Raw genomic sequence first — 23,754 nt, 5'->3', positions numbered from 1 at the left:
AGAAGAGCTTTTTTTTGATGAACTTTTAAAATACCTATAACCATTCTTTTTGAATTTAGAAATGTCAGTAAGTTACTAGAGAAGTGTTGAGACTGAAAAAAAATTGTTAAAAACCCCCTTTCATTTAAACTGTAATATGTGTCCCTTTCTAAAGGTGGTGGGAGCCTTAAGTTTGGGGTTACTCCTTTTATTTTTCAACTCAGTCTCTGGAATGTGTGTAAGTTGAGAATTAAGGAAAGATCAGTTTGATTGTGAGGCTAACAATTGACAGAACTAGCTGCTGATATCTTGGAAAACCTTTTTCGTTGCTTTCATGGATTCCCTGTAATTAACTCTGTAGGAGGAGAATTTATTCCATACCTGTTAAAATTCTTTATTGATTCCTTTAGGTGGGTGACAGGAAGGGTTGTTTGCTTATCTCATGCTCAGGTCTTGCTTTTTGCCTGTCTGGTTCCCAACCAAAGGGAACAAGTGAAGAATGTGCAGTTGCCTACTTGAACAAATTCCAATTATTGTAATTCCTCCTTGTAAGCCAAGTGATCTGAAGTGCAAGGAAAGTTTAATCACTTAAAATGGTTAAAATTGTTGGGATTTAACAATTCTTTTTATTAAAATTCCTTTCTAAGTGTCAGCTGAATGCAGGTACCGTGCATTGGAGAAGTATTATCTAACAGTATTTTTCTACAGTAAAAATGAGAACATTTTACCTCAATAGATATATTGTACACTACATATTTACCTTCTTTGAGACATGAGGCATCTTGCTGCTAGACATAATCTTACTCCCCCTCCCCTCCACTCTAATCATAATAACTTGCTTTTCTTCTATTTTAGAGCAAGCATTAGAGGATCATTGTGCCAATCAAGATTGTAATTGAATCTGTAAACCAAGCTATTTTTTCTAAGTGTTTAATATATATTTTCTTTGTGATGTTGAGTAGTTTCTTTGGCAGATGTTTTTACAGGAATGGGGGTTCTTCTTATAAATACACACTTATGGGTTTCCAATTGGAACCTGCTGCATGCCAGTAAATCTTTGTGCTTGCACTCTGTCCAATTGATGTCTTTCCAGTGGAAAAATCTGACTGTAATGTGCATTGTTCACATCCTAAAATAAATCATCTGCAAAAAATTATGAAATATTCATGAGATATGAAAGTATTGTATCTTTATAAATAAGACTTTTAATACAAATACTAATATAAATATTCCAGTGGTCAAAGCTGTTTTGGATTTTCCTTGCTTTCTTTAGGTTTGATTCCTTAACACTGCACATTTATATTCAATACTATTTATTTTGATATTTATTAGAATGTAAAAGTACATATCTCATGCTTGTGTTTCTTCAGGGGAAAAAACCCACAAATGAGATCAATCTTTATGTTTGCTTTTTATCCTTAGTTGGACTGTATTAGTTAAACCAGAAGGTATCTTTCCTAAGATCCATTTGCATAGACCTAGTAAATATGTTTAGTATATAAGGATTTTTGTGCAACCTGTATGGAGTTGCTGTCAGTTGGGATTCACAAATAAATCTGGTATTTTTCATTGGGAATTTTTTGCTTTGAACAAGATTGTTTTTTTAGAGAAAGAAAAATTTTGAGACACCATATTTTAAAGTTTTCTGTTTCTCCTGTGTGACTTCCTGAGGAGGGAAAAAATATCTTAATTGCATTATTTTGTAAACAACTAGTAACCTGAGTCTGTGTCTTTTGCTGATAAATTTTTACTCTGTGTTCTCTGTTGCAGGAACACGAATTGCTCTGAAGGGCTTAAGATTGTGTGAGAAAGATGTTTCCTTTGAAGGACACTGTGATGGGTGCCTCCACCTTCTTTGCCTCAGCTCTGCCACATGATGTCTGTGGAAGTAATGGCCTCCCTCTAACACCTAACTCCATAAAAATTCTGGGCAGATTTCAAATCCTGAAAACAATCACCCATCCCAGACTTTGCCAGTACGTTGACATTACCAGAGGTAAACATGGTGAGTATCTGTTTAACGAACAAGTTTTTTGTATGATTACGATTTGGGGTTGGGGTTTTTTTGGTGACAATATATTTTAAGGTGACTGAGCAGAATACTGCCTTCATAGCACCAGCAAGTGACCAGTTTTCAGTGTCAAAATTCCTGAATTCCTTTACTATGATTGGTGGTATTGGCTCTTTTCCTTCTTCTCTGTAGACTGAAAGGAGAGATTAGTTGTCTGTCCTGTCTTTTTGTGTTACACTAACAGATAAAAGGTAAGAACTTCCTTCTTTTTATACCTCACTGAAATTCCTGAGCTCAATTGCACTGCCATGTCTTTGTGTGGAATATGGAAATAGATGTATTTTTGATGGTGAACTCCTACACCCATGTTCTGATGTTGTGAACATTTTCATGTGATGGTTAGGTTTCTTGTTCTTGATTTGCAGCTGGTGTTGTCATCTCATGTCCTGGCTGCTAGCTTCCTGTATTATTATCTTTTGATTTCTTTAAGATTTCTCCCACTAGGGGTTACTTTATTCTAGCACAGGTTTGAAAGGTTTCTTTCGGTACCTGTTGTCACACTTATTGTTAGCTCAAATATAACTTCTCTTCTTTTTTTCTGCTCTAGATACTCTGTTGCAAGCTCAGCAGGACTACAACACATAATTTCCACAAAGAGGCTGCAACACCTGTGACAATTTAAGTCATTGTCACCCTTAACTTTTAAATCAACACTGTTCCCATACAAAAGTGCATTGTATGTATTTGATTATCTGCAGGCTCTCATAAAGTAGGGCAAGTCATTTTTCTTCCTTTTAGAATGCAGTATGATGGAATGTTTCAGGTTTTTACAAAATTAGGATATTGCCAACTCCAGATACTGAAGTCTTCTATGGGTCAGGGAGTTCTTTATGTGTTTTCCTTTGCCCTCAAACATGTAATTTTTCACTTATGCAGTCAGGAGGTCTAAAAAATTTAATAATTTTCATTTGTATTTATTAGTACTCCTTGAAACAAAACCTGGGATTTTCTTACAATATTATTTGGGATGAAAGGTTAGGAAATATTAACTAACATGACATTTAATAAATAAAAAAATAATAAAAGATGGCATTTTTGATTAAAAAGAGTAAAGGACATGAAGATTTATCTGTGTGTATAAAAATGAAGGAAAGAATTCATTCTTATAGTTGAAGTAACTTGAAGGATAGTAAATAAAATGTCTAACCATGAAGTCAGGAGAGTGTTCTGTTTTAATAATGATTAGAATGGCAGTTAAGAATTTTGATATACTATGGAAAATTTGGCAGCAAATGTTATCATTTTGGTACTGGCAGAATGTGTCAGTTCTATGCCTAATGATTTCATGTTTGTGGAGTTCTGCTTGCAATTGTCAGTTTCCACTCTTGCAGAGAAATGTGAGAATAGACTAGCAAAACAATGCAAAAATAAATTAGATGTGTAAATTCCTCCACAAAAGGCTTTCAAAGGGGGAGTATAAAAAAAACCAAAAAACATTCAAATGTGGGGTTTTTTTGGTAAAATTAAACTTTTAAAAAAATCTATGCTAGCATTGTACGTGGCAATCTCAACATTTTTGATAGGAGATTACTGAATGCATGGATGGTTGGATTGACAGTGCTTTGCATGAGGAAAATGGGAAGACAATCTTCTGTATCTCATAAAAAATAGTGGTGTTATCCATAAGCTGTATGTCTTGTAACATTTATTTATGTGTAATTTTCTATACAAGGTATGTCAAAATACTTCAACATCTGCCAAACAGGTACAACAAGAAGTCTCTACTCTCAGAGTTTAATTTGGATTCCAGTCCTCTTATACCTTTTTTTTTTTTTTTCAAATTAGAGAGACTGGTTGTGGCAGCTGAACACTGTGAGAAGAGTCTGGAAGATTTGCTACGAGAAAGAAAGCCTGTCAGGTGAGCTGTCAAGCTAACTCAAATCCACTCATCACTATTTCACATATCATCTGTGGCAAAATCCTGGACCATCTTTTAACTTTACTTGTTTAGCTAAATTTTACTCTGTTAAAGTTTAACCTAAAAACATTACTTAGCAGATAAAGAATATGGACCCAAAGTGGGAGTACCTCATTTCTGTGAAATGTTGTTATGGGGAACTTGCTTACAATTGAAAGAAATACTTTGCAGCTCAGAAAATAATGTCGTTTTGGTGTTTCCTTTTAAAAATTAAATGAGACCTATGACAGGATATGGAACTTTCTAAGAATTAATGTGAAGGTTAAATCTGCTAGGTGATGAAATACAGCTTTCACTAGAACAGATAGAATTTGTGTGTGTGTGTTTTTTATTTGTAGAAATCTATTAATTTATCATCTAGAAAGTGAACAAGATGTCAGATAATATGCCCTGTGTTTGTGTTAGCATTTTGTGAACTTGGACTTGTATGACAGTGTGTGTTGCAGAGGGCTGTAGCTTGAGGAATGTTGGGGAAATACAACTTCAATTTTTTCTTAGACAAAGAGGTATTAGGTCTAAAGGGTTTTTCATGTGTGATATATGTTGTAGTTCTTCACAAAGTTTTGCATCAAGTTCCTATTGTGCCAAGTTCCCAAACAGTTAAAGCATCAGAAGCTCCTTTCATTCCTTTTAAATTCAGTTCTCACACTGTTCTTCTTTGAGCATGTGTGTCTTGGTGTCAGATGAGAAGCAGCCCAGACTGCCTGCTTCCTTCTGGACTGTTTTGGAGAAAGCTTCCCTGTAGCTGTTTTCATTTGCTTTGAGTTGCTTGATGCAGTATACTTAGGTAGATTCTGTGACAAAACTTCCTCAGATAGCAGATGTGCTCTATAAGCACATCCATTTTGCCCTTTTATACTAGCATGTCTTTTTGGGCCTCCAGAAGGATTATTTAGATCTTTTTAGGTAGTTTGGTAAGGTATGCAACTTCATGTTTTGGTGTGCTGAACTAAGTTACTTCCTTAGTTTGTGATGTTAACCTCAGCTCTTTGGGCTGTGGCTCTGTTAAAACTAGTTGCACAAAGCCTGGCTTTATTTTCTCCTCTTGTCTTGAGAGAGTTTTTGCTGTAATAAATTGTTCTACTATCAGATCTTTCTTTTAATGAGTCAGTGGGATTTCTTCTGGATGTTGTGACACTTGAAGATAAGGGCTGCAATATAGCCTATATATATTATCCACCGTTTTTAGAGACTTTAATGTTTCATCTACTGTGAATTACAGTTTTTGCAGAAGCAGCTAAAGGATAAATTATGTTCACTTCAAATGATATTTCTTGCATGACTGACGTTTTCCTTTTCCTTTTATATTTTTAATGATACCAGAATTTTTTATTCCTATGGAGACCTAGAAACTTCCAGAAATAAGTTGGGAGGACCAATTCCCACTTATTCGTTATGTGATCTGTGTATATCAATTACCTTTGGAGGAAATATTTGGCTTTTTTATGAATTCTGATTACATTGGTCAGTGATAGCATAGCTGGCTACACATCCAGAGCTGATGCATGTGCTATTGCAATTAATTTTTTAAACTGTTTTTGGAATGTGAGAAACTGCTCGTCTGGTTTCTAGATTAATTTTCCTTATGCTTGCCAGTAACCTAAGTCCTTTGCACCTGTACTACAAGCTGATGTAAAGTCAGCAGGAAATCTTCTATTATGTTAGTGCTGAAATTCAAGACATTACATTATGTACAGTCTATCTTTCTATACATTTTGGAAAACAGGCCATACAGCTGTTTGATAGTTATTTGCAGTTAATCTTTGCTGAAGTCATGCATCAAGTGTAGCATACATTCCTTAATATATTAATTATATTTTTAAAAAATAAATGTAGCTATGTTCTTTCTTCAGTTATCTTCAGACTTCCCTAGGTTTTCTAATTCTAATAAATCAGCTGCATGTAGGGGCCAAATTCTGGAAATTAGATCTTCAAGTGTTTGCTTCTGTGTTCTGTCACAGTGGAGAAAATAATTTTACTGAGCATATCATCAGACATTTGCTAGAAATTGGACTTGTGACATATCCAAGAATTCATTCATTACAACAATACTGGGTCAGCAGTCCTCAGGAATTGCAGAGATTGTTTGTCATTGTCCTCAAAGCTGACATGCTCAACTTCATTTTCAAAGATTAATGCAAGTAAGCGTTTGGTAATTTATGGCCAGATTATTTTCGGCTTTGAGTGTTGCATATTTGGGATCCTGGAATAAGCTATAAGAACTCTTCTCAGGTCAATTTTCCCTTCTGCCATAAGAACTTTTATCAGGTAAAAATCAGGAACTCTCAAAGGGAGGAAATGAGTATCAGCTTTTCACAATTCTTACCACAGGGAATCAGGTACTGAAAAGGAATTTATTACAGCTCTCTAGTGTTTTGGTATTCTTTTTTCAGAGGATAGACAAGTGAACATAGTAACTGCAGTTAATGCTTCTAAAAGTGGCATTAATCCAAATTTTCTTTACTGTGTTTCCATTGGGCATCACAGTAGCAGCAGGAGAGCTCTTTTGGAGATGTGTGCCACAGGAAATTCAGGCTGCAACCATGGATAAGAGGGTATGATAAGGGTAGGATTAGAGTTTTAGTCATTGGTATAGGAAAAAAATTTAGGCATTGATATCCCATTTTTCACCAGACTGCTGCCCACTGTCTTCCCTGAGAGAGATTGTAGTCCAGGTCATTGTTTCCTGTTTGCATATTCTCAGTTTAGTGTCCTGTTTGTTGTGCTCACTGAAAGGATGCACTTAATTTTAGTTTATAGCAGTCACACTAGTGCAAAATCAGCTTTCTGAAGTGTGTTCAGGAGTCAGTTAAATGTTTTAAAGGCTAGGAATTTATGTACAGTCTCACAAAAATAGAAAATACCTGATTTAAGCTCACAATGGTTTATTGCTGTTCAGAGATTTGCAAATGTATCTCAGTCTAGCTGGTTTCCTCTGTCTTCCTGTGCATACAAGGATTTTTTTCTTTGAATTTGAAAATTTTCTTTGAATTGAAAATAAGTCACAAAAAATCATTGTGGGTAGATGTTTTATACTTTAACAGTCTCACTAAAGTGGCAATCAAAATTTTAGTTTTTCCAAGTTGCTAGTCATTAGTATTGCTACCAAAGACCAGAATGTAGGATGTACAATTATCTTTAAGGTTCTCCATCTTTTAAACACATTTCCAACTATTCCTTTGAGATTTCTTTTCCAGACAGTGTTAAAGGAGTTATTTTCTCTGCTCCTGTGCTGTTATAAAAGGAGTTGTGAGCATTTCCTTTTCTGTCATGCTTCAAGTGTGTTTCTTCTTTGAAGAAGTTGGTCTGCACTTGTATTCATAACAATAAAAATGCCAGAAAATACTGACACTCAGCAGACTTTTGGCACCTACAGTACAGTTTCTGGATGGGTCTTCCATTTGTGGCTTGGACAGTCTAAGTCCATTCCTTTCTTCAATAAAATATAGTTGTCATATGTTTTGAAAGTCATGGTATTGAAAAATTACTAGTGAACCATCAGATACAAGGTATAGTTTGTTATACACAGAACATTTGATGGGAAGCAGACTGTGTCTGCAGCTGTTTACTGGTTTGGAGAAAACATGATCTGATGGATTCGGATGAGTAGATTTTACTTGGCTACATTAAACAGTTGTCTGCTCACTGATTGGACTAGAGTCCTTCACGCCATCATTGCTGTTAGTGTGCTTTGGCAAACTTGAAGTGAGACTGTGGTACAGAAGGTATTAGATGGGGAGGAAAACAATTTCTGAGTAGCCAGGCATTCTTCAAAAGTGTTTGTAAAACAGGTGCAAGTCATCAAAAGGCTGAAGGTTTTACATGATTTGACTTGAAGAGCTGCATATGAAAAGAGTTTTAATGGGTTGAGTGTATTCTGCTTTGAATCAAGGCTGTGTTGGAATTTCACATGAGAAATCCATATATCACAATAAGGCTGAATTTGACAAGGATAAATTATGTAATAATAAAATTAAGTAGCATTATTAAACAAAGGGTTTTTTTCCCTTAAGTATGTGTGAAGATCTATAGTTTGGACATTTAGTGTCTATAGACTTTTTCTTTACTTTCTTAATAATGCTTTACTTGCATAGGTATGATGAAAGATTATCTGCTATTCTGGAATTGTTTATATATTGTCCAATTATGCTTTTCTTCATGTAGAAGCACTGGTTCATTTCTGTGAGCAATTTTTAGCCTGACTGCCAATCTTCCTGTAGCATTCCTTTTAGCATAGGTTGTCTCCTGTGATTGCCTTTACTCTCACAAGAAAACAATTGTTTGGAATGGAAAAGGGGTGCAGTTTGCATGAGGCATTAGAGATGAACATTGTTGCTTGAGATACCTTGTTTGAGTGATCTTTTTAGGTATGGAACCAAATTCTTTTGTTGCATATTTGACTGCACTGTTTGATGGCAGCACAAGGACATTTCAGAACACATAAGTGTTTCCTCCTTATATGTGAAACATAACAGTGAGTGCATGCTTATTTCTTATCTTGTCTTCCAGCAGGGGAAAAAAGTGAAGAATCCTACTCTTTTGAGATTGGTAGTGTCTGCCTCTTGCTACTAAAATGTGTATTATAGCTGTATGTAATTGTCCTGATTTCAACTAGGGTAGAGTTGATTTCCTTTCAGTAGCTGTTCAGTACATGTTTAGGATTTGGAATGAGAATGTTGTTGATAACACTGATGTTTTGGGTGTTTGCTAGGCTGTGTTTATCCTGAGTTAAGGACATTTTCCCTTGGCTCATGCTCTGCCAGTGAGGAGGTTCACAGGAGAAGCTGGGAGGGAGCAGAGCTGGGAGAGGTGACCCAAAGTGAGCAGTGGATGTTGCACGCCACATCATGGGCAGCACCAGCTGGGGGAGTTGCCTGGAAGGGAGGCCAGCCTGGGTCTGGGAGGGGGCCTGGCATTGCTCAGTGGCTGGTGAGCAATTGCACTGTGCATCACTGGTTTTTCCCATTTCATTACCAATGGTATTATCATTTACCATTATTACTGTTTTTTGCTTTACTGTCAATTATGCCACTAATCTCAACCTACAAGTTTTACTTTGATTCTTCTTCCCAATCCACTGAGGTGAGGGGAAGAGAGGGAGGTTGAGTGAGTGGCTGCATGCTGCTTAATTTCCAGCTGGGCTTAGACCATGACAATATAAAGTCTGTGCATGGGGAAAAAGTGTATGATTATTTCAACCTTTTGTTCAGCTGAGCTTTTTCTTTAGTTCTTGTAGACACTTCATATAGATTTCTGTGCTAAAAGCTGTATTAAAGGTCTTAAACAGAGGATGAGTTATGCTGAGTTAATTAAGAACAAAAGTACTGGAGAGTTCTGAGTCTAGAGTTTCTGGTGAAAGAGAATGTTGAGTTTCAAACAGAAAAAACACCATCCTCAGCGGGAGAGTAGCTTCATCCCACAAGATAATTCTGCAACGAATTATGTAAGGGTCATGTTAAAATTCCATTCTGCATTAATGAGCAAATTAGTACTAATGAGCTAATGGCTGAAAACCCAAATGTCAAAGTTGTACTGTGCAAATCTTAGGGGATTTAAAGCACATTATTAATCCGAATGTTGATTTATGATAGTTGTATTTAGCATCAAAATTGCTGTAGATTGTGAGAACAAGATGTGGTTAGTATATGGTTATTTTAACAAAATGCAGTGTTTGACGCTTCATCCTTCTTCTAGAAAGAAGAAAAAAGGAAGAGTGAGCACTTGTTAGACTTGCTTTATAGTGCGTCCTTCTAGAAAGAGACTTTATTTTCTTAAATGCAAGTTCTTGCTTTTGTACTACTGAGCAATGTCTTCAAGGGAACATTTGTCACTGATTAGGGATCAGACAGCTGGTTTATTTAGATGCATTGATATGCTTGCAAACATCTCTAACGTCATTGTGGTTTGAGATTTGTTTCTTCTGGGCATATGGATATTCTCTTCTTGGGTGTGTAAGTAAATAGGTACCAGGGCATTGGCACTGTTGTGATGGGAGTGTTTAGAAGGCTGGCAGATCAGGCTAGTTTAAAGGTTTTATTCATTCATTAGCAATATGCATCTCACTAGAGGTTGGCTCGTGCATATTATTACTCATCACTCTGTACACAGAACTGATACTTACTGTAAATTAGCTGTGTGTATCCAGTACCACGAGACTGGTGCTGTGCAGTCCACTGTGGCAGCTGTGGCCCTTGGTGGTTCTTAAAAGTCGAGGTGGTGAAGCTTGAGAGCTCTTCAAGCAAAGCATGAACTGGTCTTTCTTCTACTGTTATCTAATGCCTGATATTTTTATGTAATCAGCACTGTCCAGCCCCTGCAAACTGTGATTTCCTGTACTTCCAGTAGTGTTTTTTTAGGTTTTGCCAGTCATCCTTCCCATGTACTTGGATGTGTCTACTGCACATTTACAGTTGGTTCTGCTTCTCTTGCCCTTTAGTCTCGCAGATTTTGGTGTGTAGTTTTCTACTACATGCAATGGCAGCCCTCTCTATTTCCCCCTTTGGTGATCACATTTCTCTTGTAAGTTTGAAGAAAATTTAGTATTAATTGTATGGTGATTGATAAATTCCTAATTTATAGTCACAGGCATTTGTTTTGTCTACATGTAAGTTTATGGTTACCTCTCCAGATAGGTGTTTCCTGCCTCTTGTGATGATGTGTACTGGTTTATAGATCAAAGTGATGTACTTCCTAGCAGCTTTTGCAAGATCAGGTGTTAGCTGTGAAATTCCTAGCAGCACCACTGCTTATTGGTCTACTTGTAAAGTCTCTTTGATCACTTGAATTTGCAGGCTGTTCTTCTTGAAACTTCCCATTCTGTTTTCACTTTTTAGCAATATCTGTACCATTGATACAGGAATCCAGATTTTTTGAGCTAAGCACTAAAACATACCTAGGTAGGCTTTTGGCCTTAAATATTTAGATTTTTTTCTTAAATGTGTTATGGCCAAGTTATTTGTTAAAGTAACACTGTTGCAACATATAATTTACATCGGGTGCCTGTCTTCAGATGATCTGTATGGTGTTGCAAGGTTTGATCATAGTTTTAAAAGTTCTGTTGAGGGAGAAGGGGTTTTAATTAGGAAAGTGGCTTGTTAATAATACTTAATCCTTTCATAGAGATGCCAATAGAAATTAATTTTAAAAAGCCAGTCCTCTCAGACTGCAAGGAGAGCACTGTTTATTGACAGCTAGTCATGATTTCTAGAGCTGTCAGTTCAGTTTATACTGCCACACAGCTGCGACAACATTAACTGCATCAATAATTACCCTTCATTTTCAGCTTTTCTTTTAAAATTTTTCATTGATCAGATTTTTCTGATCCACCTGGAGCACCACAGTAAGAATGAGGGAATCTATCTCCTTGTATGATGAGGTTAGGGACCCATCACTTCCCTTGCAGTGTGGAGGAGACAGTCGATATGGCTGATGTTAAGTAAAACTCTATTCTCTATGCCATAGGTATAGGTCTTCCTTAAAAATAAAGTAAAATATGCAGTTGTACTGAGTTGTACATTATAACCTCAAATGGGAAAAAGCACTCCTATAATCTTAAAATATCAGATCAATATCTTGCCCGCACTTGCAGCAGGGAGAATTGATGGAGTATCAGTCACAATGTATGGCTTTTTAAAGGTGCCTTTGTTCAGAGGAGTCCAAAAGAAAGCAAAAGCTTTTTGGATATCTGACTTCAATTGATCTTAATTCTACTACTTTTTGAGATCACTCCTTTTGGAGAAGGAGAGGAGAATATGAGATGTGTTGTTTCCTTCAATGAAATTTTCGCCTTGTGACACTTGGTACATGTATATAATCCTGTTGAAGCTACTCCTTTATTGTATATTTTGAGGTCATTCTCTTGTTTTTCCCCCTGTCATCTTGTTCTTTTATTGTCACCTGTGCATCTAGTTCTATTATGTTACTCAGTGTGTATAGTCAGTTGTAAGAATGCTGAGTCTTTGATTGAGTTTTAAATGGAGCTACTTTATCTAATTTTTGTATCTAATGATTGAAATAATTTATTTCATTGCATGTTTTGGTCCAATGTAATATTTCAAAACTACTTTTTTCATTTGTTCTCCTTTTTTTTGGGATGAATGCTGGATGTCCAAAAGGAATTAAGGTGCAATGTTTGAAAATTTTTGGTTTATGGCTTAAATTATTCAAAGTGATAATTATCTGAAAAATCACCAGTCTGATATAATTGTTGTATTCAATTGTTGTATTCCAACTTTATATACAGAGCATATAAATACAATTATTATTGTATTTATATGCTCTGTATATAAAGTTGTTCTTTATCTGTGCCTTCATCTCTTGTTTCATGGACTTTTATCATACATTACAAGTTGAGACCGTCATAAAAGTGTAACATCATCTGTGCTGCTTTTAAAGCCAGGCTTGCAGCTTAGAACTTTAAAAAAGGATTGAAAGGGCTTTCTGAGTTTCCTCAGGTGAGCGATGAACTTGTTGAAGATATCCTGTGTGAAATAACCTTGTGAATGAGTTAGAGACTTCTGAGGACTGTGTCTATAAAATTCTTTTTTTGTGTGTGCGTCTTATTCTCTGTTTGTTGCATTCCTTTCCAGTTCATTTCATTCTGGTAATGTGAATGCATTTCCAAGTAAATTGGCAGTGTTTACAATCTTGGTCCCCAGTGCCATTTTTTAATCAAACACATAATAAAGTGCTAAATAAACCATTCCCACCTGCATCAAACTCTTTATGTTCTATATAGGGTATTTTGTAATTTATTTACCCAGGAAGACCCAATTTATCTGCACATCTGGTTTTCAACGCAGTTCTGCTTTTTATCCAGTTTTCCAGCTGGTTGATTGAGGAATAAGGAGGTCAGATGGCTTTCTTGAGGTCAACGTAGTGATTGTCTCAGCTGGGATTATACCCAAACTTTATCCTTTGCTGAACCATTTGGCCACACCACTTCTAACCAGTCTATCCACATTGTTGGCAGTAATGGAACTAACTGCAAATGTCATTTTCTTTGTTTTATAGTTTTGCTTGTATTGAAATATTGTCACTTTTATGAGTTCAGAAACATTACATCTGTTCACAACCTGGTTCCCTTTCACTTTGAACAGACGCAATTTTTTGTGATGAATCTCCTTCCTGGATTCCAAATGTGTATTAGTTTCACAAGTTCAGGGATGGTGATTGATGACATTGCTGGTTTGTGTTGCTCTGGTGTGCTTCCTCAGGGCAGACCCTGTCTGACACTCTGCTTTGGGAGAGGAACCCATGTTTTCACTCCTGTCTATCACTGCTAAAAGCTTCTTAAGACTCCTGCTTGTTGAGGTTCTCTTCCTTTAGAGTGTACTTTTTACAGGAATGTGACAATGTTAGAACAAGATGCCCAGATTTAATGGAGGACTTATTTAAGCATGCATTGCAGTGTATGTACCTGTGAACTGTAAGTTTGAGGAAAGAGAAACTCAGAAACATGGTATCATCAGCATACTCTTACTGTGTTGGGTCTTGCTCTGTCTTCCTAAGAGAAGTCAAAATGGTTCTGGTTCCAGTTTTTGTTATGATTTCCTCTTTATTTTATTGCCATTGCATGAATAAGCAGGACTTAGTGCTAATCTACATATACATCTCCAGTACCTACAAAATTACAGGACTCTGTGCAGGAGGCTTGCCTTCTGATACCTCCTGTTTTGTTTTCAGATTCTGATAAGGCCTCTCTTCACTTCACTTGATGAAACATTCTTATTCAAAATAGTCCATTAAGTACTGAATGTACTTTCCAGGTACAGCTTTCTTCCTTCTAGAAACTAGGTTGGGAGCTCTGTGTTGACTGATACAAAAGCATAAAAGGAAATTAAATTTGCAGCTGGCCATAACCAGTTAAAATACCACACATATATTTGAAACAGCCAGAATTTTTTCTCCTTTCCTCAAGATTTTGCTCCTGCCTTCATTTTGGTCCAGGCTGCTGTTTTTGCTCCTGTCCTGCTGTACAGGTACATAAATGTGATGGGTTGACACTGGCCAGATGCCAGTGCACCTATGAGAGGTAGTGGGATTGATGCCCACGTTCTTCACATAAAAAGTAATTATCGCAAAACCACCACAATTACTATGTACTGGTTACTGTAATAGCTGCCTCTGCATCAAAAGGGGAGGTGATGTAGTCTAGAAGGTGGGACAGGACACAGTAAGGAGACAGGAAGCTCTTTTGAGATACCCAATTACTCTTTTCATATTAAACTATTTAGATGGAGAATATGTATTTCCAATTAATTCATGAATGCACTTCTCTTAAAGATAATGGAGTGAATTTTTGTGTGGATTGGCATTGATTTTCCTTTAAACTGGAGGGAAAGAAACTTGTGTGAACTTGTAACTTCCATGGTATTGACATGAATGCTGGAAATTAATCTCTTCATTGTTTCCTTTGTCATGTTGGAATTCTTTTAGTCAGACAGTTTAATAAGTCAAGCCTCCTGACCCCACCCATCTCTGATTTCCATCTTATTCTTCAGTATTCAGCATGTCATGCATGAAGTAGTTTTTATTTTCCCTTCAGCAGTCTGTGGCGTATGCAGCAACTACCATGCTGCTGGCTGTCAAATGCATTTTTCCACAATTGCTTTTCCTGCTCCAGAGTCGAGCAATGATAAAACAGCAAGGAGATTTTACCCACAGAATTCTTGATGGCTGTGGAATGCCACAGGACGTAGTAGATGGTATTACCAGACATAATGCTTAGGAGGCAAACTTTTCTTTCACACGGAAGAAATCTTGTATTAGAGGAAGTTGGAAGCCAGGAAAATATCAAAGAAAATTTCATATGTGCTTACTCTGTATTATCTGCCTTTTTTTTTTTTTTTTAATGGAGAAAGTATAGTGGTCTGAAATAATTTTTGGTCTGAGCTAATATGAATATTTTTAGAATTTGGAAGACCAGTAATTTTGTTTAAAATGGAAATAATTAGTTGCCATAAATTGTTTGTTCCTAGAGCAGCCTATCTTGGAGTTCAGTTCCCACTTCTACAAGCAGCTGCATTACCATTCCCATTAATCACAAACCATAAGTTAAAAAATAGCCACTTAAACTGAGTAATATATAGGTAATATTGTTGGGGTTATTTTAGTAGGAAATCAGCATACCACATTTTTGTCATAAAGCTTTTGATTTCTAAATAAAGCAATTCTTTTGTTTGGTCTTGTGTTTATGTTGACCCATGGCTTGGGCTGTTCTGCTCAGCTGTTTCTTCCCAGGTGCTGCTGAGTCCCTGCTGGCTGAGTATGCTCAATCTTGGCTCTCCGACCCCCTGATTGTTTTTAGGGCTTATTGTCTTCACTTGGTTCCTGATAATCCATCTTTCTCACTTTCTGTGCTAAAATCTGATCCTTTTGAAAAAGGTAAGACTCTGGGTATGCCAACTTCTTCTAGTACTTTCCCTTTCACGCTGGCCCAGAAGCTGTTCTTGTTTGGATCAGGGAATGTAGTGGTTCACCAAGAAGCTTTCCTTCCCCACCCAACCTGTCTAAATCCAAAAAGTGACAACAGTCTCCTAAGCAATCAGATGATTTCATCAGTGGGTTTGCAGAACCACAAGAGATTGAAACTCTGCTAAACCATCTGTTTCCTGACAGGTTAGGTTTATTATTCCTGAATAAACTTCCAGAAAATGTTTTTGTGTCCTTAACAGTAAGAATTCAATAGACTGGAGATCAGGCTAGCTGCTAAGTGAAAAAGTTTATATTTTTTGTGAAGGCACAATGCAGCCACCTGTGTACTATTACAGTGTGGAAATTAGTCATTTGTCTGGTATAGCTTTTGGTCTGACAAGTTCTGGAGGTAATAAAACAATCCTCCTTTTTGTGGGTTTTTAAGTCGACTTCCCTTCTCACTCCACCAACAAATGCCATGCACATGCCTCTCTTAACCATGCTGGGTTTTGTACTGTTGGCTAAAATTGCTCATATCAACTTGTAGAGATCTTTTTTTCCTTGTCCTACTTACAGGATGGATCTGAGGGGGCAATACAGTTCTGTTTAGTGCTTCCTTTTCTATGCATTCAAGTTATATGCCCCAAATCTGGTATTGGTTTTAATCCTAACAGTCTTTTAATTCATGATTTCTAGTATGAAGGAACACAAAATGACCTCTTTTCCTGGCTGGTTCTTCTCCATACCAGGATAATCATTAAATTTAACCAGTTTGATTTTATGCCTCTGTGCAATCCTTTCTCTTGAAGAGAGCCCCTGTTCAGAGGCCTGGCTGATGAGGCTACAGCTGAGTAGATTTTTAGGTATCCAGACTGAGGATTAAAATTCTGTTCAAGAAGCAGACAGCTTCTTGAACATGTGTTCCTTTTGCCAAGAATTTTGTTTATTTACTTGCTGGTGGAGGGGAAAATTACCTTAAAACAAGTCTATTTGGAAGAGCTAGGCAACTCCAGTGCATCTCACACTTTTGCTTTTACTTGCTGCATCCTAGAGTGTTGCCTTAAGCAGAGGAGTGATTTGTTTTACTGTAATATGAAGTCACAGCCATGGTCATTAGCTGAGATGAAGAGGCCACACAGCTGCCATTATGGCCCTCCTTAGGTCCATGGTGTGATTGGTGCCAAACCTGCCACACTTACATTTGGCCACTTCATCTCCTGTGTTGTTTCTAGTGCTTTTACTGATGGTTTTTTTTTTTCTCCACCTCCTGCTGAAGGAAGGTGCTGGTACCTCTGCAGATCAAGAGGCCCAGTAATTAATCTGGGCTACATTTATTGTAGTTCAGCAGTGACTAGTCCATTGAAAAACAGACTGGCAGCTAATTGGCAAAAAAGTTTCTGAATCTGCTCAGAGCTTCCCACCAACACTGGATTTTTCTAAGTGCCCTCCTCATTTAGAACAACATTTTCTTTTTCTATTTACGGGAGCTTTTAAAAAGTCAAGTTACACTGCAGCCTGGAAGTGGCTTTTGAGTGTACTTTCTGCATTTGCTGAAGGCTGATGCAACGCTTGAGGTGTTGGCTGTAGAAACTGGGACAGAGCTGAGACCCACTGAGGCAAAGGGACAGCCTTGGTAGTGATCTCCAGCGAGGCTGGGAACATCTGCTGAACTTGGCCTTGGGGAGTATAAAGAGAGAAATCTCTTAGCCTTAATAACAGCAGTAAGTGTAGTTGTCAGCCCTTTGGAATTAAATGCAAATCTCATGGGTTGTAACCACACAGTGCATTTTCCCTAATAAATAAGAGCTACACAAGGTGCAGCAGCACAGTGCAGAGCTCGCTATACAGAATTCTCTCTCTGCTGAGGGACCAGTGGGAGGTACTTGGCTCAACACTTCTGCCCAGCAGGATGGCATCAAGAGTCAAAGAATACTGAGCATTGATAAATAGTTACCACTTGTGTGTTCCTGATCACTGTAATGGCATGAAGGGTTTATCTTAAAAATCAAAGAATCCCAAAGCAGTATTTTCATGTATTTGCCTGAGTTCTGGGGTGTCTTTTTAATAAATTGCAAGAGAACATGGAGAATAAATGGGTGGCTGAGGCCCCCTGGTGCCAGCAGAGCACACTGCCTGCCTTCAGCAAACAGCCACCAGATTTCACTTTTATTAATAGTTACTTCTGGTTTTTTTAATATTCTATATTACTTTTACTTTTTAACACAGAGAAACATTGTTTAGGCTAGAATACCTCATGATGTACTAATCGTTTACATGCAATTGTTTCCTTAGTGGAAACATAAGTACTCCATCATTAATTTTTTGTGTCTTGTTTTGCAAAACTGAGCAGAAAATGAGAGAGGGGATTCTGTTTGCCACCATTATAACTAGTACTTGCATTGAAGGCAAAAAAATATACAAGAAAGCTGAAGACTTGTAAGGGAATTTTTTTTACCACATTCATATTTCTGCCCAAGAATGACTGAAAGGTACACAGCTAATAGAGTCTGATGCTGTGGTGTATTTAATTGTGGGTGGGAGGGGCTAGGGAGGGATGAGCTAGATGGTTGTGGGGTTTTGTTTTGGGTTTTTGGTTATTAGCCATGAGGTTTTGATCAAATTGCTAAGACCTTGAGAATCACTTTCAAATACTATGATCTAAGATTCTGCAGTATGGACATAGGTTAGAATAGATTCCCTTTGTATTTAAAACTTACTTTAAAATTATATATTCACAACTAATGTGAATTAGTGCAGAGCTCTTCTAAGAAAAAGGGAAGGATCTAGAGAATAGCTCCATGCAGGGTAACTTTGTCATGGCTTTTTTCAGTATTTCTGTGTTGCACTAGTTCCAGAATTTGTTGTAAGTGTAGCTTTTGTCAATAGCTAGCTATTTATGCTTGTAAAACAAATTTTTGTCTCTCCATCAGGTATGAATAGCAGCTGATGAAGTTGAATAAATAAATTAATTTTGGTGTTTAGTCAGATAGTTGGCTTGTCACAGTCATCAGTCTGAAATAAATACTCCTCCTCATTTTGCTCTTGCACAAGATTTTAGTGAGCAAGAGAAGTTGGTGAATATCCTCCAGAATGCTGTTGTATGTTATTCTTTAACAAGGAATTAAAAGAAAAGAGAATTGGAATCTAAAGTTAGGTCTTTATAAGTAAATATGCTTTGATTTCTGGATGTTGTGTAAACCAGTGCCTGCAGAGGGAAAGTTACCAAAAAACCCTGAAATGACTGAGATGGAGTGGACAGAGTGAGAAGAGTAGAAAGTTAAATGGAATCTCTCTAGGTGACATGAGATCTGTGCCTTTTGTTCTTATTTAGAATGCACTTTGGAAAACTGTTATGGTGATCTGTACAAATTCCTGATCAGTTATTCACAGAAACTCCTCTTTAAGGCTGTCAGTCTATGGAGGAAATGGTAACTTTTGTCAAAATGCATAGTTATGGCAAAATGTTTTGCATGGTAAGTTTTGTTGTCTCTCTACAAAGGTGGTAAGATTGTTACTCCCAAGGTTGTAAAACAAAATGTGCAGAAAATGCAGATTTCTGCCTTTTTTTCTTTTCTTGTTTTAGATTTTGAGATGATTGAAGACTATAGGTACAATCTAGTTAGGCCTCTCTGCTGTCTTCTGAATAAACTCTCGTCACTATCTGAGTTTTGAAAATATTTTGTTCAGGTGATTTTTTTTTCTGAATATCAGTAGGAGACTTAAGAAGAGCAAATAAAAATAGGGGAGGGTTGAGATTTTTATTTCCTGATTAGGTGAGTTTCTATTGAATAGAGTATTTTACACTTTGACAGCATTTTCTACACTTTCTAGGGGGCAGTTCAGGGTGAAGAGACCTAGTTGTGGGATTTTGAGGAGATGTGTGTGTAGCACTGAACATACCCCACCATATTCAATGCTGATCCCTTAAACTTTTCTGGAGTTGTAAATGTCTCACTTTTGTTTGGAATAGCTGTGGAGCGCTACATTTTTACAGATTAAAAAGTAAAACATTCACTATAACATGTTGTTGGTTTGTTTTTTTTTTCAGTTCTTCAAGGATCTTATGCATAGCATATGAGGTTTTGCAAGGTTTGCAATATATGAACAAGCATGGAATGGTCCACCGAGCACTCTCCCCTTGCAATATCCTTTTGGACCGAAAGGTACAGCCACAGGAATAAATCTGTGGGTTTGTTTGCTGCTAACAAGTGCTCTGCTGTGTCATAGATGGACTCTGGACAGTCACAGTCCTTTCTTTGGGGTAAAAATTGCAGATCTGGAAATTTGTTTTGTTTATTTTTTTAAACTACAATTTCCCCTCATTTCCTGAGTTTCAAATGTATTGCTGAATTAATTTTTCTATTCTATCCCAAACCACGCTTTTTCTCCCTTCTCAAAGTGGTAATCTAAGCCTATTTGTCATCACTAATTATTTGCAAGGCCTTCCTAGCTATTTGAATGGAAGAATACTTCTTCTGGTTAATTAGCTGTCACTAATATTTCTTGTGTTCCGTGGTAATATGATACTTGCCTTTTAAGATACAAAGATTTTTTTTGTTCATGTTAAATTATTCAAATTTAAGTATCTGTCAGTTCTGTCCACAGACTATTGAGTTGGCAGAGAGGAAGACAATTTCTGGTCATAAAAGCTGAGAGAAATTAATAGCTGCTGTTTTCCTCAGAGCAGTTTCTTCATCAGAACCAGCAGCCAAAGAGTTTGACCTATCTGCATAACTCCTCTATCAATCCTTTTTAAATCAGTTTTGCTAGAATAACTAGATCCTCCCCTTGGAAGGCCAAAAAAGGAGAGGACAAAAACAAGCAACACCAAAAATAAGGAATACATATATTTTTATATGCTTGAAAACAAATGGAAATCATAATAATGCTTTAACATGCCAAGGTTCTCTAGGATTTTAGGAGTATCTTAAAATCAATAAAAGAACAGAAGAGGGATGTGAGGCAAAAAACTTCTAAGCTCTCCCCTGCCCTTTGAAAGCTTTCTGATGTAGCCTTCTCTGTTGCACCATCTGGAGGCTGGCTGAGTGTAATTCAATATTCAGCAGAAGTAAGGCCTCAGTTTAACTTCTATGCCTAATTTTTTGTTGTTTTGGTGTTAGCTTTCTGTCTTCACAAATAAAAAGAAATTACCTGGAAAAACTGTTTAAAATACATATTGATACTGTTAAGGAGAGCAAGATGGTAATGAATTGATGGGACATCTGCAGAAGCAAGGCTGGGTAAATGGAAGAGTTGTGGGAATATTGGTCGTGTTTAGGGAGTTCTAGGAGTCAAACAGGAGTTTGAAACAGAAAAAAATGTTCAGTGGAGTATTTAAGCCTTTTTAATTTACTGAAAATAATACTGTAACTTAAGAAGTTTTGACGTGTTCCAAACAAAGTGATTTACTTAATGCTCTTGAGAAGTAAAAGCATTAGAAATAAACACCTCTTTAACCTGTCATGCACTTCTGCATAAGAGATGAGACATAAATGTATGAAGGTGTTTTTTATAGGTTTCTGTCCTCTGACAGCTAATACAATTTGAAATTATTTTTTAATTTTGTTTGTAACTTTTTAAATTTAACACAGATTCTTCCAGTGTTGGATTCTGCTGCTCTTGATAATTTATTTTTCCCTTTGCAGGGACATGTGAAGTTGGCTAAATTTGGGCTCTACCACATGACTGCTCAGGGTGTTGATGTTGATTTTCCTATAGGGTAAGGATTTAGCTACACAATAAAGATAAATCAGAGACTTAATTTTTCACAAAATAAATTATGTTTAGATCACCCCTTATACAGAAGCTTCTGATAATATCACTAAAGAGGTTGTCATCTGGCTAGGTGAGATGAATGAAAAATAGAGAATGGGCACCATGCCATGGTGATTCCCTAGCTCTGTGATTCCCTTTATTCAGTCAGTCTTTATTCCCTACATTTGGCTTTAGATACTAATGCTTCCCTATGACTTGGATTCCTAATTTCAAATTTAGGAAAGTGAACAATCAGTGCTTCGCTGTTGCCCACCAATGTAAGGTCTCTTTATAATTTTATTATTTATTTATGATGTCCCTTTATAATTTTATGATTTATTTTCAAGTGATCATGCTGTATTAAAAATGACTACTTTGTTGCAGAGGGGTTTTTGTCACTTTTTGGTTTCTTGAGGTGTCATGTTGTTTCCAAATTAAATACTGAGATGATGTTTCCTTTCAAAACATGATTGTGTACATTTTAGGTATTATACTGAAGTGCTGACAAAAAGAAAAGTGATAATATTATTTTTAAATCATCTGGTAGAAGGTAATATGTGTCCTTAACACTTTTTGTTACCTTTTTACAAATACAGAAGTTATTTGATGGGAACACACTAACAGTGGAAACCTACTGCCTCCATCCCAAATTATGAGCCTAGGACACCCTTATTTAATATCCTAATGCTGAAACTCAATCTCTCTTTTCCCTAAGATATGTAAATATACCACTTTGAAAGCTGAGGTTTACTTTCACAAAACAACGGAGCTAATGATTGGGATTTGACCTTTCCTGTAGTAAACACTACACTGGAGTGAAACTGCAATGTGTAGATTTTGGCTGAATAAAAGAGACAGTATATTGGTTTCTCAGAATGCCAAATTATTCTGATTGTGTAATGGGAAGTCACACTTTTTAGTCAGAAGGATTGTATCTAATGTTGCTGCATTTTTCTAGGTACCCGTCATATCTGGCACCTGAAGTAATTGCACAGGGAATAGGCAAACCCAGTGATCACACCCAGTGTGAGAAGCCTTTGCCTTCTGGCCCTAAATCAGATCTGTGGTCTCTTGGGATAATATTATTTGAGCTGTGTGTGGTATGTAAATAATTCCCTTGAAATTCTCTGGGGGAATAGTTTCATTAACTTGATTGCTCTTGAATGTGGGGTTAATGACACCCTGCCCATCACCCAAGCCCAAATATCAGGATATGCTAGCATTCCTACCTGGACAGTACCGTACTGGTTTTTGAAGGAATAGGATGTATTTTGGTATGTAGGGTGCTTGGTATATCTGCTAACCATGAAGGATAGTTACCTGTGGAGCCACAAGAATTTGACTGCAAGGCAGTTCCATTTAAGAGAAGTTATCGATGATACATTTTTGCTGTATCATGATGTGAAACTGTGTCTGCCATAGTTGGGGTAAATAAGGTTTTCTGTTCTTACATATAGTTTTGTTGTGTCTAAAATTCACATGTAGAAGCTTATTTCACTGGTTTTGTATAAAGATGGGATATAATGTTATCTACATATTTTTATGTAGTAGCTATTTCTTTCAAATTCAAGTGTAATTTGACTGTTTTGTAGGGGAGAAAATTATTTCAGAGTTTGGAGATAGCAGAAAGACTGAAGTTTATACTTATGTTAGGTAAGTAGAACAAAATCAATTTTTCAAATTTCCAAGCAGCTCTATGATTAGAGCTTTGTAGACTAATCAGCTTATGATGCTCAGACCTAAAGCACTTTACCTTTGTCATCTTTCATCTACAGATTTAAATAGGCATTGGTAGCGTGTTGCTTCTCTAGGGAAAGTATGGAGCTGGATGCCAGGGAAAAAACTTGGGAAAAGCTGGCAGCATAGAGTAAGGACAAACTGTTAAAGAAAAATTAAAGACAAGAAAACATCCTCACAAATGATGGTTGTTTTCATGGTTATTTGTTGGTTTCTGTTGGAGGAGGTTTCTGAAATTAGTTAGGAATTGATGACACTGAAGGAAACTATCCCCTACAGTGCCTGTGTAGTAATGGCGAATCAGGGAGAAGCAGGACTCAAATAGGAAGTCAGAAATAAAGAGGTATGAGAAGTGTTTTAGTGAATTGAGGCTTTTGTCTCTGGTTTCACCTTCAAACTATAAAACATCACTGCACAAGTGGAATTTTGGCTTAATGTAGATGAGTCAGGAAGTGGGACTATCCTCGCAGATTTTAAAACTTGATTTTTGGTGGCGTTTATGTATAAACCATGGGAAGGGGAAAGGCATGAGTTTGCAATTTGAAGCCTTAACAGTAAGTTATCATTGTCCAGAGCAAACAGCAATACTGTTAGAATTAATTGCTCTCAGGAGAAATATCTTTTTCATTCAGCAGCTAGTGCTTGAGTGCTGAACTTCTGACTGTTTTGGGGATTTGCTAACAAGGCTTCCTAAGGCATCTCCATACACTTCAATCTGAATTCAAGTTGTTGGTTTATCCACTGAAAAGCATTCATGTCCTGACTTGGGAACTATTTGTTCAATAAAGTAGTGACAAGAAGTTCTAAAATACTGCTAGTATTATCTGCAAGGAGCAACAGAGGCAAAAATTACTTCAAATTTCATGTAGGTACCCCTAAG

General features: G+C 36.8%; 1 protein-coding gene across 1 annotated transcript in view; it reads left to right on the top strand.

The window, feature by feature from the left end:
• TBCK (TBC1 domain containing kinase) overlaps positions 1–23,754 on the top strand; it is an 88,208-nt gene that overhangs the window by 2,011 nt on the left and 62,443 nt on the right. Inside the window, exons 2-7 of the mRNA XM_063156454.1 lie at positions 1,750–1,984; positions 3,836–3,908; positions 19,432–19,546; positions 21,029–21,102; positions 22,096–22,237; positions 22,730–22,790. Of these exons, the coding sequence (XP_063012524.1) occupies positions 1,792–1,984; positions 3,836–3,908; positions 19,432–19,546; positions 21,029–21,102; positions 22,096–22,237; positions 22,730–22,790 (658 nt within the window). The 5' untranslated portion in view covers positions 1,750–1,791. The remainder of the gene's footprint in view (positions 1–1,749; positions 1,985–3,835; positions 3,909–19,431; positions 19,547–21,028; positions 21,103–22,095; positions 22,238–22,729; positions 22,791–23,754) is intronic.

Source organism: Melospiza melodia, chromosome 5 (assembly GCF_035770615.1).
Source record: "Melospiza melodia melodia isolate bMelMel2 chromosome 5, bMelMel2.pri, whole genome shotgun sequence".
NCBI classification, from domain to species: Eukaryota; Metazoa; Chordata; class Aves; order Passeriformes; family Passerellidae; genus Melospiza; species Melospiza melodia.
This window is presented reverse-complemented; position numbering and strand designations above follow the sequence as displayed.